The sequence below is a fragment of the Agelaius tricolor genome, unplaced genomic scaffold (genome assembly GCF_023055355.1).
Source record: "Agelaius tricolor isolate 1412-34295 unplaced genomic scaffold, bAgeTri1.0.p SCAF_22, whole genome shotgun sequence".
NCBI lineage: Eukaryota > Metazoa > Chordata > Aves > Passeriformes > Icteridae > Agelaius > Agelaius tricolor.
In genome coordinates, this window is record NW_027269282.1 from 4,786,411 (window position 1) to 4,804,560 (window position 18,150).

General features: G+C 42.9%; 1 protein-coding gene across 2 annotated transcripts in view; it reads left to right on the plus strand.

Moving 5' to 3' along the window:
- Nucleotides 1-18,150, plus strand: part of RBM20 (RNA binding motif protein 20) — a 101,930-nt gene that overhangs the window by 69,795 nt on the left and 13,985 nt on the right. For both annotated transcript variants that reach the window (XM_071446220.1, XM_071446221.1), the window contains exons 2-9: nt 4,775-5,954; nt 7,586-7,647; nt 7,805-7,896; nt 8,242-8,333; nt 12,147-12,290; nt 13,200-13,331; nt 15,134-15,213; nt 16,021-16,705. In XM_071446220.1, the coding sequence (XP_071302321.1) occupies nt 4,775-5,954; nt 7,586-7,647; nt 7,805-7,896; nt 8,242-8,333; nt 12,147-12,290; nt 13,200-13,331; nt 15,134-15,213; nt 16,021-16,705 (2,467 nt within the window). The remainder of the gene's footprint in view (nt 1-4,774; nt 5,955-7,585; nt 7,648-7,804; nt 7,897-8,241; nt 8,334-12,146; nt 12,291-13,199; nt 13,332-15,133; nt 15,214-16,020; nt 16,706-18,150) is intronic.

The window sequence follows — 18,150 nt, forward strand, 5'->3', positions numbered from 1 at the left end:
CTTAAATTATGAAGGTGAAGGGTTTTCTCCTTTCAGCAGTCTTTCTAAGCTTTTATGACCAAAAAATTCATTTTACTTAAACAAAAAAACCCAACAAAGCAACTCCTTGTGGAGCTGAAGGGAAAATGAGCAGTTACTTAATATCAGCCAGAAACAATCTAAGGATATAGGAGAAATTTCCAGAGTTCATTTTTTAACCAGTGCTCCAGTCTCTGTTGGTATAACTGCTGGATTTATTCAACAAGCAAAAGTGAATACAGACCCTGTATTATTGATAAGATCAGCAAAACAGCATTATACTAAATGTAATTATAATAATTTTATTGTAATTAATATATGTTGTGGAATTTGCTGAACTTTGTCTTTACTCCTAACAGTGTTTGAAATATGATGTAGTTCCCTTGTGTTCAAGAGGCTGAATTCTGTCCTGTTTTAATTTGAAAACTACATCTAGACCTAATATCTTCCCAACTTCATTGTCAAGCAGTTGACTTGTATATTTTTGAGGCATATTTGCTTTTTTAGTACAGTGGCAATTGTTTTGGATGAGTTTAGAGAAGGCAGCCCAATATTTTTCTCATAAGTGATACATTACAGGGAAGAGATATGTTCACCTTTCTGCATAACAGAATGATTTTGTGCTTGCATAATTAAGAGATGATTCTGTGTGATGTATTCAGGAATGCTGAATCATTAATTTAAAGTTTGCTAACTGATTCAGAAGAAGCTTTAGAAAAATCAGCATGCTACTGCACACATTTAAATCTAATACTGTACTAGTGCAGAGTGATGATACATTTAGGATGCTTGGGTATGTTAATGTCCTTGTCATTTTAATTCTGAAATTTTAACATAGTAATACCAACTGCTTGGGAAAAAAAAGGGCACACTCTGGAACAAAAATTGTTAAAAATTTCTCATGTGAATATTTTGACAGGTAGGTGTAATTACAGGTAAAGATGTGTCTTGGGGAGGGAATGCAAAAATCTTAGAATATATGCAAAATTCATGGAAGACACAAGAAAAATTCTGCAGTGCTATGACTTAGGGGTTTTTTTAAAGTATTCAAATTCACACCTTATGCAGCATTTCAAATATTTGTGAATATATAAGTAGTTGCAACTCAGATGATTAATTTATTAGTCCAGATTTTTTATTTCTTTCCTAATTTTGAAAGGTGCTAGGCAGCATTTTGAAACCCTTAGTTTTGTCAGTTGAAAATCAAGCTCCAGGTTGTTGGTCTGTTCTAATAGACATGTTTTGTGGTCAACCTTTTCATCACTCTTGTAGACAGGATTGCTCAAATAATCCAGCCATCTAGATACCTTACCTCTGACACTGTTCCTGGATACTGAAAGCATAATAAAGATTACAGGGATAGCAGGTGGGCTGAATTGATTTATGGTGATATGACCTTGCCAGTGTTTGCTAATCCCATTGTGAGTGCTGCGATATCAATGTACAATTTCAACTCCCGTCTCTCAGAACTGTGTGAAAACTTGTCTGGGCTATGGATTTCTTTGTCAAAACTGTGTGGCAGCACTCCTGCCTGCCATTATTTCAGCAAAGAAAGACCATTTCTGGCCTTCCTAGCGGTGCTGGTGTAGGCCAGCTGTACAGCGGGTGTTAAATAAATAATTGCAGAGAACAAGTTCTGTTTACTTTTTACATTGCTGACCTTATAATCGGGAATGTTTTGCGCGGGATAGAGCTAACTGTGTCTGACGCAGGCCAATTCCCCGAGTGCTTGATGCAGAATGAGAGCTTCATTCAGCTGCTTTCAATCATCTTGTGGCAGAGACCCCCCACGAGCAGGTGGGGGCTGCCTTGCAGTAACCTGAGGATGAGCTGGGGGTGGGAGGTATGTCCAAATGGGGAATAACACCCACAAACTACCTTAGCTGAGTGCTATCCTCACCTTGTGTTTGCACTTTCCAGCAGGTCAGTAAGTCTGTAGCAAGATTATTTACAAAATTACATTATCCAATACATAAACATTGTGATAGTAGAATAGAAAGAAAGAAACTTTCAAAGCTGTGCACGCTGGCCTGGTGTATCTCTTGCGTTGTGTATTTCACAACAGAACAGAAATCCTCAAATCTGAGTATCTCTTTAAAATATGTTTTATGTACGGCTCTTCTCCAACCCTCTCTCTGCATATCTGCTTTCTCACTGACCCGAGAACAAGCACTTCCTTCTTTGCCTTGGTTAGATGATAAAATATTCTTTTTCTGCTGTGGGAGGATAAATTTTGCAACCCGAAACACCCTGAAATCTGGAAATTCATAATAGAAATGGATTTTGAAGGTTTGGCCATTCCCAAACCTATTGGTGCGTGGGAGCAACTGTTCCCTCCTATTCTGTGTCTCTCTTAAGTGGATTGGAGGCTGTGGCTTCTTCATACAACTGAATGGTTGAATGCCATATGGTATGAAGACCATATGGTATTCAACATACCATACAATGGGTTCATTTTTGGGAAGGTTTTCTGCAGCCCCAGTCTTTCCTTGGTTTGGACTGTTGGCTTGCAATCCAGGGATGAAGCCAGCAGGCACAGGGGGCGGGTGCTGCCCTGCTCCACAGCAGGGTCCAAAGGCTGTTGGTCTGAAGTGGCCAGAGCGTTTCCAGTGCAGCTGTGCAGGGCACTCCTGGCCTTGCCTTCCCCACACCCAGCAGCAGATCCCAGGAGCAAGCAAGGAGTTGGGGAGAGCCAGCACCCAGAGCGTTGCCCAGCTGGGGGTGCAGGTTATTGGAAACAATGTTCCAAACTTGGGCAAGATATGAGGAGGGTGAGGCAGCTTCAGGGCTTGTGGCAGTGTCAAGTGAGGTGGTTTCTCTGGCGAGGGAGCCTGTGCCTGTGTCCAGCAGGTAACCACCAGAGCTGGGAAGTGGCTGCAGCTGTTGGGATAGGCACACTGCTGCGTAGGCTTGCAGCACTGTGGAATTAGATTGCTGGGAACAGGAGTCATCTATAGCTCCTGCGCTGAAAACATTATATGCTGCTGGCTTTTCTCTTTGAGACCACTGGGCAGATCTTATTTGCATGCTTTGTAAAAGTTCTTTAAAGAGTTTTGCAGCTACTTAAAGAACAAAGGGTATAACTAGCTATAAAACAAAACTGTTGTCAGGCCTGTGGTAAATGCCAGAAAACACACCATGAGTCAGGACACTCCAGATGCTGGTAGCACAATACAGCCTAGGCACAGGGCCATCCATGGCCCCCGGTGGCAATGACAGTGCGTGTGCCATTGTGGCATCCCCTGCTCGTTGAGCCCCTCTCACCACATGCACTCCTCAGCAGCTTTGTGCATCCTCAGGATCTCCTGGGCTGGGGTTTGTGAGGCTCTCCATGTTGTTTTGACTGTACTTGCACACTGACTCTCATCCATAATCAAATTTACAGCAAACTGGGTTGTAAGTGCAAGTCAGAGAGTAAGTGATGGAAACCACATGGGGAAACAAAAGGCACCTCAGCTCTGAAGCTGAGCACTGGTGTCAGCCTGTGCTGGCAGGGAGTCGTGTCATTACATAGTGATGCATTTATCCCAACAGTGGTTTGTGTTTTGGGAGACAGATGTGCCTTGCAGTTGCTAGTGGAAGTTAAATGTTAAATATGAAACCCATTCATTTTCTCTTAGTCATACTTTGGATTTAAGCAGATGTTTTCCTAATTTGTGGTTTTCAAATGTAGCATGCTGACAAGACATTTATCATTAACTACAGCTTCATCCATGCAGTTTAGCAAATTGGCCAATTATTAACAGTGAGGCTTGCGTGGTGGTTGATGCATGGTTCCTGCTACTTTGAAAGGCCTCAATTGAAACTCAATACATTTTTACAATATAAATTAATTGAGCTTTGGACCACATCCCTGTGTATGAGTGTTCTCTGCTCTCACTGTCAGAATGAACAGCCATTTGTAATGCAATGAGTAGCTGTGCTGTCTGCAAGCAGAGGTGGTGGAAAGTGAAGGATAACATTTTTCCAGTAGGAGCATGAAAATGATAGTTTGGTGGTGGTGCTGTGAACTGGTGAGATGTCTCAAAGGTGTTTCCCAAAGCAAGGAACCACCATATGCCTGAAAAACTCATCTTCTGTTTTCACAGCTCTGGAGTTCAAGCAGGCAATTCAGTCATTTATTCACCCCATGTATGAGACTTGAAGGACAACGCTCAGTGTACCTCTTATTTCTAGGAAGTATAAAGACCTTGATTTTCACCAGCTGGCACTGCAGAAATTTTGTCTTAGATTCTAGCTGAACAGGGAAAACTCTTGAGGACAGCTCATTTGTAGTTGCTTCTCATTCAGTTTTTTTCCTCCTCTATATTTGCATTTGCAAAACTATAGGGTTTGTTACAGAACAAGCTGCTGTGCAGATTAATAACAAAAGGACTGTAAACAAAATAAATGCACGTGGAATATTTTCTCTTGCTTTATGCAGCCAGATGTACTAGGTGGGAAATACCTGTGGGGCTGGCTTTAAAATCCTATTTGATGTCCTCTTCTTCACATCTGCCTGCTTTGTAGGGAAAGGGAATAATGAGAGTATCACAAAATCAGTCAGGATCAGTGATGTCTCAGCAGGGGGGCTGGAGGTAGCATGAAGTGCAAAAAAGGGGGAAAATTGCTGATTTGGGGATGGTGTGGGAGGACCTGTATGGCCTTTGCTTTCCCTGAGTTTGGATACACGAAACCTCTGGCAGCAGCTGTGTATTCCATGCTGGGATTTCACAGGAGGTGGGTGTAGGCTAACCCAGATGCTGATCCTTTGCAGTGCTGCCAAGCTCCTGGAGAAGAGTCCATTCTCTGTTGGCGCCCCGAGCCCCCTGCTCCCCTCGCCAGCGAGCCTGCAGCTGGCGCAGCTCCAGGCACAGCTCACGCTCCACAGGCTGAAGTTGGCTCAGACTGCTGTCACCAACAACCCGGCCGCTGCCACTGTCCTCAACCAGGTGCTCTCCAAAGTGGCCATGTCACAGCCACTCTTCAACCAGCTGAGGCACCCCACGGTGATGAGTGCCCCGCAGGGCCACAGCGCAGGCCCACCCCAGGGGCCCGGCATCTCTGGAACGAGGTTCCCCTCTGGTGGCATTGCCTTTCCTGCCCAGAGCCCGGCCTTAACTGCCCCAGGGGGAGGTCTGGGAACCGTCCAGGCCCAGGCGCCCAACGCAATTGTCATGAATCCCTTTGGAAGTGTCATGGCTCCGACCTCCGGCCAGCAACCCGTGGTGGTGGGTCTCAACAAGGCAGGTGCTTCCACATCTACTGCTGCAGGGGGGTTTTACGAGTACAACAAGCAAAACGCCGTCACTGCCGCCTCTCAGGCATTCGCCTCGGAGGGGGAACAGTCCAGCCAGCATGGCTTCCTTGCTGGTGGCACCCACACTGCCACCCCAGCAGCAGGGCCGCGCTACGAGAGTCACTTTGGGGCTCCTGGCCAGCTGCAGCACGAGGCAGGAGCGACGTTTCCCAAGGAGTCCTACGGGGCAGCAGCACAGCACGGTGCAGCACGGGCCTTCCCCAGCAACCCACACGCGGGCTCCCATCCGAAAGGAGATCCCGGCCCTGTCTTGCATGGCAGCAGTACAAGCAACCAGTGGGAAAATATCCCTAATTTCCCCAGCCAAAACAAGGCTGACCTCATGCCCGGCGACAGCCTGTGGCCGTCAGCGAGTCAGCAGCAGTATGAAATAAGAAACGAGCTGTACAACCCCGAAGAGCCGACACCTGACACAAAGTTCAGCACGGCTGCCCCCCCCGCCTTCGGCCGCCTCAACCACAGCGCGCAGAGCTTCGGCAGCCCTCGCATGAGGCAGAAGGAGGAGCGCAGTGGCGGCACGCCCGACCTGCCCACCCGCTCCCTGCCGCCGCACCAGCTTGGCGACCTCCGTGGCGTGACCCCTCTCCACTTTCCCCACATCTGCGCCCTGTGCGACAAGAAGATCTTCGATGTGAAGGTGAGTGGTTTGAGGGCGTCCCTGGGCACGGGTCAGACCCTTGGACAGGCTATCAGGTGACCGATCTGGCCACCAGCTCCTGCCACCCCTCGGTGCCAGTGTCCATCACCACAGAGGTGCCCTGAGAGATGCAGAAACAAAAGGCCTTAGTTTTGCTGAGGGCATGGTACATCTGTTTCATGGCAGTTACTGGGGCTTCGAAATCCGGTTTTGTTCCACATGCTGCTGTGAAAGATGGTGAGATTACAGCACTGATGTGAGAAATGTGAGGTCTGAGCCGAGGTCCTTGCTCATCTCATGGGCCCCGAGTGAGGCGGGGAGGAGCTTGAAGCTGATCCCCCCGATACTCAAGCCAGTGTTGCAACCCCACGTCTGTAGTTTCATCTGCTTCTCTTTTTCTGATCCCAAAGGCTTCCCCCTAACACAGCCTCATGGAAGCAGGTTGTTTAAACAAACCAGCACAATTTTTGGATAAAGTTATTTTAACTATTCCTCTGTAGGAAATTTTTCTTCCTTGTGTCTCACAAGAAAATTTAGGTCTCGAGGTCCCCAGGGACTTTGACCTGAAAGCAAGAAGCTGCTCAGCACATGTGGTACAGACTGTGCTCTCTCTCACTTTTCTGTTCATACTGCCAAGGGAGCTCCAAATTCAACCTCACCCTCAAGAAACAGCTTCCCAGATTCCCAGGCAGTGTGTTGTAGGTCACGTTATTTAGGTCAGGTCTGGAGAAGGCCACTTTAGTGACCCTCTGAGCCCCACAGCCATCCATGGTTGTTCTGGCCTCCTGGTGAGCCCTGTTCAACAAGTCCTTATGACCTTTTCTGTCACATCACAGGACCAGCACCTAACCACAAAGGCATGTATTTTCACGCTGATGGTGGCCTGACAATAAAATTACAACAGCATATATGTAAGAAAGAAAATGACCAGCAGATTAAATAGTACCTGATCCCTACACACCCTGGGGATTTGGGATATTTGAACATATTTGCTTTCATGTTCACCTTTTTCCTCTTTTAGCAACTGCTTGCAAAAGGTTTTGCTTTGGTTACTGCAGCTTGTGGGGCTGGGCTGAAGCAGACCCTGTCTAGGGCATGCTGGGCATTCCTTTCTTTCATTAAACACTTAAAAAGTGCAGGAAGAATGCCATTGCAGTGAGTTTCAGGAGATCTGTTAGTTGGTGTTTAATGCCCTGCCTCAATGGGATCATACAAATGTAAAAAGCTAAGTGTACTTTGACAAATGTTGCTATCTAGTGAAATAATAAGCACTGTCCTGGCTGCCTTGAATACCGAACAAGTTCTTTATGGACATTGCAGGAATTGAAGGTGCTTAGCACTTTGCAGGATGAGGTCTTCAGCAAGACTGAAATAACTTCATTACTAGAAATACACTGAATTTAAAATCTAATACAGAGAAGGTTTCCTTTTGTAAAATAATGGATAATTTAACATTCAAATAATGCATTGGTTGAAGGTGTGCTTGGCTCTGACATCACATGGTTTGATCTTCAGCATCTCAGTATTGTTTTTAGAACAAGGTTTTTAGAACAAACTGAATGGAAGAATAATCTTTTGTAAATTTGTCTCAGGATTTTTCCTGTGTTCATCATCTCTTTGTTTCAACATAGGACTGGGATCAGCACATTAAGGGAAGTCTTCACATTCAAAAATGTATGGCTTTTTCAGATAAGTAAGTATTATTTTAAAGTGAATTCTTCAAACTGAATTGCTAACAGAGTATCCCTTACTTGAGTGGTTTTCCACTGGGAATTTACTGCCTAACAATGAAGCTTTAATATTTTTGGTATATCATGCATGTCCCTAAAGTTCTTTTCTTTCTTTTCCAGCACTGGTATCCGGTGTATGTTAAGCTCAGCAGATGGAACATTGCATTTATCGCCAAATAATGCAGCAGTTTTCAATCCATCTAGTATCGAAGGTGAATGATTGCATATGCACTAGTTTAAAACACTTTTTTTAATTGAAAGGGAAATGAGTCTCTGAGGAGAACTGTGTTTTTAAAATGAAATGTGATAAAAATTTCAAAGGAAAAATTTTGAGAAATTGTGCACAAAAAAATGGAAGCCAATACTGTGCCCTTTGAAATATGAATTTATTTTTCTTTCAAACAATAACTTGTTTTCATGCTACAACAAAACAGTGTATAATTTGATGTAGAGACTATGAAATTATTTACTGTGTAAATGGGGCATTGTTTACTGAGCACATTAATGCAATTAATATGAGCCAAGATTTAATGAAATTTGTGTAATCCATTATTTAGATTATCCACCAAATGTTGGCGCATCTTTTATCGCTACACCAGCAAGATCCTTTGGCCAGCCAGGTCCTACATTTTCTTCTCCTCCATCAGGGGTAAGAGTGAGTACCTAAGCAAATTGATGTCTGTGTTTCTTGTAGAAGATTCTTGTAGAAGCCACTTCTGCTTACTTGGAATTAAAACCCTGAAGGCTTTCTTTTAGGCAGTAGTCTGAATATTCACTCTGTTATTTCAACTTCCCCGCAGTTCTTTTATGCTTTTGATTTTGACCAAATATGAATTTGGTTGTAGTTTTTGTTTTGCTTTGTTTTTTCCAGTGCTAACAGTTGTTTGCTTGTCAGATATCTGGGGAGGTTGGTAAATAGGTTTGTGTTTTCCACTGACTTTTTTCCCCCATTACCTGAGACTTTTTGACCCAGGAAGATCAGTTTCAGCTTGGAATGAAGATTTGGATTAATTTTGAGTTACCTTCAATATTGAGCCCATCAAGCAACCTTCTGTCTCTCTGTTTATTTTTAGCAATTGCTCTCTGCCTCTCTCACACTGAGGTCCTTCTCCCAGGTAGCAACAGTGGCAAAGACAGTGGCTGCAGCTTCACTATTATTCTCCTGGAGGTCCCAGATCAGTTCATTATACTGGATTAGCTTTTCCTTAGTTTATTTTAATGTAGTATTTACATCCTCTGCTGTCACTGGTGGCCTTTCAGCAAGTTTGTTTTGATGTGGAGCCTTCCATGGTTTAGGTTTATTAGTCCCTGCCCTGCATTCAGCACAGGTACCCAGTTTTATATTGCTCTAATGCACACTTGAATTCCTAGTTCTGTAGTCAAAAAATGCCAGAAAAAAGAACCAACATTAAAAGGAGTTCTTACACTGACAAAGCAGAAACATTTTAAAAGAGAAAAAAAAAGGCAGATAAAAGCAAACCATATTCATAATGAAAATACAAAGTTGTTAGGGTTATGAAACTCATAAAATGAAACTCATCACATATCAGAAAGCTACAACTAGAGCTGGACACACCAAAGACTTGTGTTAGGGCGTTGATGGAATAGCAGCAATAATCCAGGGGTTCAACTTTTCACCTTGTTAACTTTTATGTATATATCTCTCCTGATGTGGTCTCAGACACTCAGAAAAGCCAGGCTGAGTTGTGTCCCTGTGGCACTCCAGTTCACATCAGGCACTGCTTGCAGAAAGTTCACCCAGATTCCTTAATCCGGCCAATTTTCTACAGTGCAGTTTTACTGTGCAAGAGGTTATTTGAAGGGGTTTCAGCTTCTGCCTGTCACAGGCACTGTGAGTGCAGGCCAGCAAAGAGCAGAGCTGCTCATGACAGCTGCCTCCAAGGTCAGAGGTGGACTAGTAGTGGGTGCAGAGGAATGTTCCTTTTCATCATGTCTGTCAACTTCGCAACAAATGAAATCACTGCTAATACCAGTGTCATTTCGCTTTAGAATCTGTCACTATTTATCATTTAAGCTGCCTGAAGAAGTCCTCTTCTGAATGACCTGCAGTATTTTGAGACATAAAAGAAACAATAACTTTGATTTTCCTGGATGCTGTAAATCCCTTTTTTCTTCAGAAGCCTATTGGATGAACAGGGAGCTATATTAGAGGTGTTAAGACTGAGTTTGCCAGCTGTCATTCACTCTGCAACCCAGGTGGCTTATAATTTATTACACCTTTGCATGGTAGTATTCACTTTCAGCTAAGCTGCTGCCATTTAACTGAGCAGTAGGAGATTACACTTGACCCTGCATGTAATCATAAACAAAGTGTTCAGATTTCTGGAAGAGCTTGCTCTGTGCTGTCCATCTGCAAATAACTCTATCCCTCTGTAAAAGGCAAGTGCTACCAGTCTTCACTTGGGCGTGGTGAGCCATTAGCACTGGAGGGATGAGATTGGCAGTTTCTTACTATCTTTAGAAAAAATTTCATGTGAAGCTCAAGAAAGGGATAAAGAATTTGAAAAGCAAGGAGCAACAACAACAAATGTAAGAAAACAGCTGTAATAAAAAATCACCAAATTGGATAGGTGAAGTAATATTGTAAATAGTATGAGGTGCATTTTGCTGTTGTACATATTTTTTTAGACTTGTTTTTTTTAATAGCCATGCAGCTGCATTAGTAACCCCTGGCAGATGTTGGTTGCCAAGAAAGTTAACTTTGAGTCTTACTGAAAATTACATGCAACACCTGGCATGCAACAGCTCCTCTAACTTCCTGATTGTAGATACGGAAGGTGTATATTCCTTTTCTGGCCATGATTTACAGCTCTGTTTAATGAATGGATCCAGTTTAACTGCAATCAGCTGACAAGATTATTGCTTGGTGCAGCCTGTTGACTTCTGGCACGAGTATGTGACCACTTCTTAATCAAGAACTACAGCAGGTTTATGGCATAGCATTTTCATTTAAGCCATTGCCAATTGTGGGGAAGTGGCAATGTCTTACAGTTGTTTGATTTAATGTACTGAGGGCTGTGTGTGGGAACGTGGGCTCTGGAGCCAAGGCTCTGAAGAGCTGAGCCTTTCGAGTCCAATAGACTCTTACATATCATCTTTTTAACAGATCTAACAAAACAAACAGAAGGTGATTGGTGACCTGGAGTGTTCTTACAATGGGACTCCATTTGATGTTTCCTTTTCCTCTAGCTGTAGTAGTGTTCTTCTACTCTGTGCTACATGCTGCCTTGCCAGATGTGTGCAGACATCACTGCCTTTTCTGTTCAATTGGAGTTGAATTGCTTCATCTTTTTTTCAGGATCAGGTCTTTGTTATTTTTCTGCCAGAATAAAAACCTAACTTCTGGACTTTTGCACTTCTCTTTGACTTACCTTATGCACCTGAGTGAGCTCTGTGAGATGCAATCTCAGTAGCAGATCACTGTGTAATGCAGGGTTCTAATGCAGCAAAAATACAGAAATGGTTAAGTGGTGAAGTCTGGAGGGAAGGCAACAGGATGGAGGTGTAAATAAGATAACATTAGCTCTGTAACTTGTGAACTTGCTGACAAGCCAAACATTTGTGATGGCTCTGGTGAACTTGATCCCACAAGATTACATGATTTGCATCTTCCCTTGAATGGCACAATTTTAACTGAAGGTAGAGTTACTTCTTCAGTAAAATCCCAATGGAGAGTTCATAAACATGGAGTTGGTCTGGAAAGATTTAATCCTGTGTGAGTGACGTTTTGCTTGTCATTAGCTATGGTAAATTAACATTCTCTCTGGCTGATGCCTTTTGCACAGGGAGTGTAGAGCCTGCTTCCCATGCCAGGGAGATGGGCAGCTCTTTCGCAACTGCCCCAGCACTCCAAAATAGACTTCCACCCTTGGGAAGTGATCACCACTCCAGTGCTCTGTGCCTTTGCCAGCCCAGTTTGGGAGCTCTGCCTCTCTGCATCTCCACTGCTCACTGTGCCCCCAGGGGGAAGTAGCAGGTTTTCTAACCCCAGGTACAGCTGTGTGTCCTCTCACAAGTCAGGTGGGATCACTTTTACCCCAGGCCCAGTGTGTTCCATTAAGAAGGATTTAAATTTAGTCCCTGCTATCCTGAACACCCATGTAGTGATTTCCAATATCCATAAATTCAGCAAGGACTGCAGTGAGTAGTTAGTTTTTGCAGGAGTATTGTTGATCCTGTTTGAAGGAGGTATCTGCCTTCTAGAAATCCTCTCTGGACTTTGCAAAGTCCAGGGATGGAGACTACATTGCACTGCAGCTAAACATTTCCATTTCCATTTGTACTTCTAAACCAGGATTGTAAAATGCAAGTTTTAAAGAATATTTTTTCTTAATAGCAGGTGAGCAGAGCTTTTAATTTTTTTGCAGAAATGTAAGATGTTATCCAGTGGAAAGAACATCTAACATAAAAAAACTGGTCTGAGTTGGGTTTTTTCCCCCAGTTTCCCCAGAGGAAATCTACATTGGGTCGAGTTGTTCACATTTGCAACCTCCCCGAGGGAAGCTGCACAGAGAATGATGTCATTAACCTGGGCCTCCCATTTGGAAAGGTCACCAACTATATCCTCATGAAATCTACTAATCAGGTACTGTACATTGGGGGTTACCAGTGTTGACATCTGATGGCATAAAGATATGAAGACATAAACATGAGGACAGAGTCTTTGGGGGGAAACCTCTGATTTAGTAATAGAAACTTAAATACATGAAGTCTGCTCTCAAAGCGAAAAAAAAGTTGGTGGTCACTGAATCAGATGAGGATGTAAACATGACCACATCTAAACAAGTTCTTGTTTAAAAATCCTGGCAATCTCAATGAAAAAGTGTTGTGAAACTCAACTTCTACTTCTAATTTTTTTAAAAAGTGAGTTACTTCCTGCCTTCTCTCAGCCATTTGTTAGGGTTACTTCAGACTTCTCTTATTCTTTATAGTAGCTTAGTATACTCTAAGTATCTTAAAGTACCAGTGGTGTAAGCTGGTAAGAATAGAATATCTTCTCTCACAGCAGACAAAATGGATGGATATAGAATCCATGCTGGTGGAAAATGTTTGAGGTTGTAATATGTAAAAATCACAGAATGATAGAATGGTTTGGGTTGGAAGGGACCTTAAAGACCATCTAGTTCTAACCCCCTGCCTAGTGGACACTTTCCACTAGAACAGGTTGCTCAGAGCCCCATCCAGCCTGGTCTTGAACACTGCCAGTCAAGAAAGAATAGATACCAGTCATTTCATTTTTAACTGAACCATCTTCTAGGGTGACATATTGGCTTTAATAGCTGGTCTGAAACCATTATTTGCAATTTAAGAAAGGATGAGAAATGGACTGAGTATTATCATTTCAGCTTCAGGCCTGGAAAGCTACCCAATTTTGTACTATCAAGACATTTTGCATGAGAAGCATCCAGAGAAAATTTATTGTGCTGCCTTTTCTCTCTTTTACTTTGTATTCTTAATTATGTAATAGATTGTAAAGTTGTCTCATTTGTGCTAGGCCTTTCTGGAAATGGCTTACAGTGAAGCAGCCCAAGCCATGGTACAGTACTACAAAGAAAAACCTGCTATGATAAATGATGACAAGTTACTTATTAGGATGTCTAAAAGATACAAGGAATTACAGCTGAAGGTAAGATGGTCATTCTTGATCAAATTATATGAGTTTCCATGGCACATCTGGAGAATACATTTTAAAAGATTCTTGCTGATTACCGATTTCTAATTAATGCTTCAATATGATGGGAAAAGAAATAAAGATAAATTATGCAGTGTATATTATTGATCTTTTACACTTGCTCTTATTCTAAATTGTAACTATTGGAAGAGACCCTATTTTCTATGATCCTTTCATACCATTATTTCAAAAATCCCTTCTGAACTTCCTTGTGAGCAGACTCCTTGGTCTAAGAAAGATCTAAAACACAGCCATGTGTAAGATACAACATGTCAGCGAAAATAAGATGGTTCTATCCTTTTAGTCAGGCATTAAGCCCAGAACAATACTTTTTTCACTGCTTCCATGCCTGAGCCGTAGCAGTCTTGACACCAAGCAGTGGTAACAGGATTAAACACAATAATGATTTTTTTTTTATTTCTTGTGAATGACCTAAGTTATAAAGCAAGAGGTTTTTTTTTCTTTTAACACAAAGTCAAACCAGAGCAATATTATTTAGACTTTCTGTAGAGTGTGTGACACTTCTGTTCTGGACACTTGAGTGATGTCCAGAGATCACTGCTCTTGTGAAAGTATTTATAGAGGCTTATATACTGTCATGTAATGCTAAGAGAGTAATTTTATTTCATGGTGACTTGGACCAGAACTGGCAATGCAGAGCTTAAGAGCTCCATATTGTATTACCTAACACAGCACAAAGTTATTTTGTAGAACAGCTCTGTAATGTTCCAATTTAATGTTAAGAGTCCTTTATGAGCCTTGGGGAAAAAAAAAAAAAATAAAGGAACTCGGATAGTTTGGCTTGACCTTTAGAAAGCCTCTTTCTCTCCTGTATGTGTATACTAGCTTAAGGAGACTTAAAATGAGTTGCCAAAAGTTCATAAATCAGGGCAGGCTTTCCTAATGTGGCACAGGGAGGGGTTCAGATGTTTGGTGGTGGAGATTGTGCATCTTGACAGAGAGGCAGGAGTTACCCAGGAGAATGTGATAGTTTGCCTAGATTCCAGGAAGATTTTTCTGCCTTTCCAATTACAGTTTTTCAGGTCATGGAATTATTTTGCTTTGCAAAAGAAAGAAAGCAAATAAAAATACCAAGAAGGAAATATGCATGAGCTAGCATATACTGCTACAAACTGCTGAGTTCCTGCATGATTATGTTGCTCATCTGTGTGTGCTCCAAGTGTTTGAGGAATTGTGAGCACTCCAGCCTGTGTAGGGCATCCTACCTAGGAGTAATCAACACCCCAGGATACATCTTGCACTTAGCTTGTCTGAAGCTCTCCTTGTCTAAACATAGTCCTTTAGAGCTATAATCCAGAATGAATAACTCTGAGATCAAGAGAAGGCAGTTCATACCTAGAGGATCAGAGATAGGCTGCTGTACATATTTGATTCTGTATCAGAAAAATTGTCTGGTTTGTTTCCTCTTAGATGCAGTTTCCTAGAAAATGCTCTGTAGTGATTGCGTAACAAGGTTTGAAAACAAGCTGGTTTGCAAAGCCTGTTAGAGCAGCCAAATATGAGGAGAGACTGCTACAACGTAATGGAGCAAATTTTCCGTTTGTATCATTTTACTGCTTTGATCGTGCTGTTGAGAAGGCAACTGCAAAAGAAAGTGTAACCACAACCCTGAAACTAAGTATTTCTAGTTCTAGAATAATTGAGTGAAGCATGGATACTGTTTCTTGAAGGACAAATCACCTGTATCAGCTTGGAGAGTAGAGCAGCATGCTAAACAATGTCTTTGTTTTTATTAGAAACCAGGTAAGAATGTGGCTGCTATAATCCAGGACATCCACTCACAGAGGGAGAGGGATCTGCTGCGTGAAGTGGACAGGTAAAGTTTCTCCAAAGTTTGGAATTGGAAGTCTGTAAATCTACAGGTAGAAGGAGCATTGTCTGTATGCTTCCCTCTTGTATTTAATTTGCTTTCCTAATGGGGATTTCACTTATAAAATAGTATATATTTTTATATAGTTCAATAGTTGGTACAGGGCCTGTAAAATGAGATCCAATTGAAACTGTGCATCTTATGAAAATAATTCTTTCCTACTGATTATGTCTCAGAAAGTATGTCTGGCATGTGAAGAGCATAAAAATGAAACTTTTCCACTCTCCTCCCTGTTGATTGAAAAGCATAAAGGCTGGTGGTGCTTTGAGACCAAGTGGGAAGGAGGCAGTTCAGATTAAAATGTATTTGGGTACATTTCTGATCTCTTTGACTTCTGGAACTTTCAGCAAAATGTGAGAGGAATCACAGTCCTAAAACATCTCTTTTAAACAGGTGGCCTTTGTCACTTTTGTGTCAGAGATGCCCTAGCTGAGTGAGTATTAAGGGTATATACATTAGGGTCATTGTAAAGGTATTAACATATTATAAGCTTTTAATGCTAAACCCTTATGAGATGCTTTTAAGAATGAATGAATATATGCTTGACAGTTCTGTGGGGATTTAGTTAAGCTCAGTGGCTATGACACTGCCTTTTCTCCTGTTCACTGCTTGCAGCTGTGCAGTGAATGTCTGTGAAAGGCCTGGGGTCTCAGGTCCACAGTCCCCGGGGCAGTCCCCACGAGCTTCCAGTGTACAAGAATTGGTAGACAGCAGTGGGTCAGCCAGTTACAGTAGCTGCCTTTCCCCCTGCAGCAGGTACGGCACTGAGAGGCCCCGCTCCCGCAGCCCCATAAGCCGCTCGCTGTCACCTCGGTCCCACACGCCCAGCTTCACCTCCTGCAGTTCACCGCACAGCCCGCTGGGGACCAGCAGGACCGACTGGGGAAATGGGAGAGACGCGTGGGATCAGTCCCCCTACTCTCGACGGGAAGAGGAAAGAGATAGCAGAGAATGGCGAGAGAATGGGGACGAGAAGAGGGACAGGACTGACACGTGGGTACACGAGAGGAAACATTATTCCCGACAACTGGACAAGTTTGATTTGGATGAACGGCTTGAAGGAGGCAGAGGACACCGAGAAAAATATTTAAAGACTGGTTCCCCTGGGTCCCTTCACCCTTTGTCTGGCTACAAGAACAGGGAAGATGACTATTACCGAAAATCCTCTAAGTCAAAATCGGACAAGTTTCAGAGGCAGCTGCAGGATTTACCTGGGAGATCTAAGAGGAAGGAAGAGGCAAAGTTAAGGGAACGCAGGCATTCTTACAGTGAAGACACTGCAAGGGAGGAGGCAGCTGAACAGAAGCACAGCAAAGCATCTGAGGGCTCCAGGCAAAAACAAAGTGATAAGAATAAGGTGAAGAAAGCTGAAAAAGACCAAGAAGATGCTACTGCTGAAGGCAGTGATGTAAAGGAAACCAAACCACCTGAGAACGAGGTAAATAGAGATCTAAAAGTATATGTAAGAAGACATGTAAGTGGTGAAGTAATACATTTTCTGAAATATCTTAGAGAATTTGTTGTGGGTGTGATGCCAGCAATATGAAATGTTTTTCCATTATAAAATTAGGGAATGTAGTCATAGAAGAAGTCTTGGGAGGCCATCTTGTCCGTGTTTTTGCCCAGACCATACAGATCTATTGCACTCTTGTGTGTATATGGACATTATCATTTTGTGTCTAGCATAGAACCTTTGGGTAACAAATGAGGGGAAGGGGCAGACAGCTGAAAATGAAACCAAGTGACAGTCTGCTATTTGCATGCAGGCTGTGTGTGAAGAGGCAATTGTCCTCCTCTTAACTCTGTGCAGAATGCCCCATAGCTGCTCTTTCTGCATCCATCACCGGCTTCTGCTGCCAGTGAGGAGGATTGAGTTATCTGGAAATTAAGTGATACTTTACAGAGGTGCACAGTATTTATACAGGGAAGTGGTTGCTGTACTATTAAAATGGGGAATGAACTTTTAATGAGAAACATTTCTTTCTGGATAACTCAACAGAGCAATTAATCATGTATGCCTACCCTCAACTCTGGCTGGCAGAGATAATTCACACCACTCCCTTCAATGTTCTGGCAGAAATCTCTTCCCATGACAGAAACCACTGAATCAGCTCACCTATAAAATTATGCAATCTCTGGAGAAATACTTCCAGTGGTAAAGTGGCAATGTTTGTGGGTTTGATTCTCCACTGGGAAGAGGTAGGAGGGGGAACACATCCAGATACCTCATTTGCTCAGTCTCAATACAGCCCATACTCACATCCCCACCCCTTGGGGATCTGGTTACTGGCTCTTGGCCACCTTGCCACCCCTGGAGTCCCCCAGGGATAGCTGCTGCCATCCACCCCCAGGTCTGTTGGCACAGGAGGCTGCAGAGGTGCTTGGCTGACCAGGGCTCCATCTCTTGCTTGTGCCTTTGTGCTGCCAGGGCCATTGTCGGTTGTTTCTAATTGACCTTCTTCTCCTGTGGGGCTGGGTTGGTGGAATTTCCTCGATTTGTAACTCACTAGTCTGTAACCAGCAGCAGCACTGCCTCATGCCATAGAGAAGCATGTTTGTACCACCTTTTATCATCTTTCTCCTTTGGCTGGTATTTTACAATGATGTGTGGTTCCTTGGGAGGAGACATCAGAGAGAAATGTCAGACAACATCCTAAATCACACTCCTCTGCATGTTTTCCAAGTTGTTTTACAGTGGCTTTGCTAAAGACGTACTTCTCTGGGGACTGTTGCTAGTAATTTATTTTAAAAGGAAAAAATAGCTTAGTATGTCTTGGACTCACTTTTGCTTTGTCCCTCTTTTACTAAATACAAGGTAGTGTTGTGGTTTTGCTCTTCCCAAGTATGAACTGTACAACCAATTCCATTTTCAACTGGTCCTGT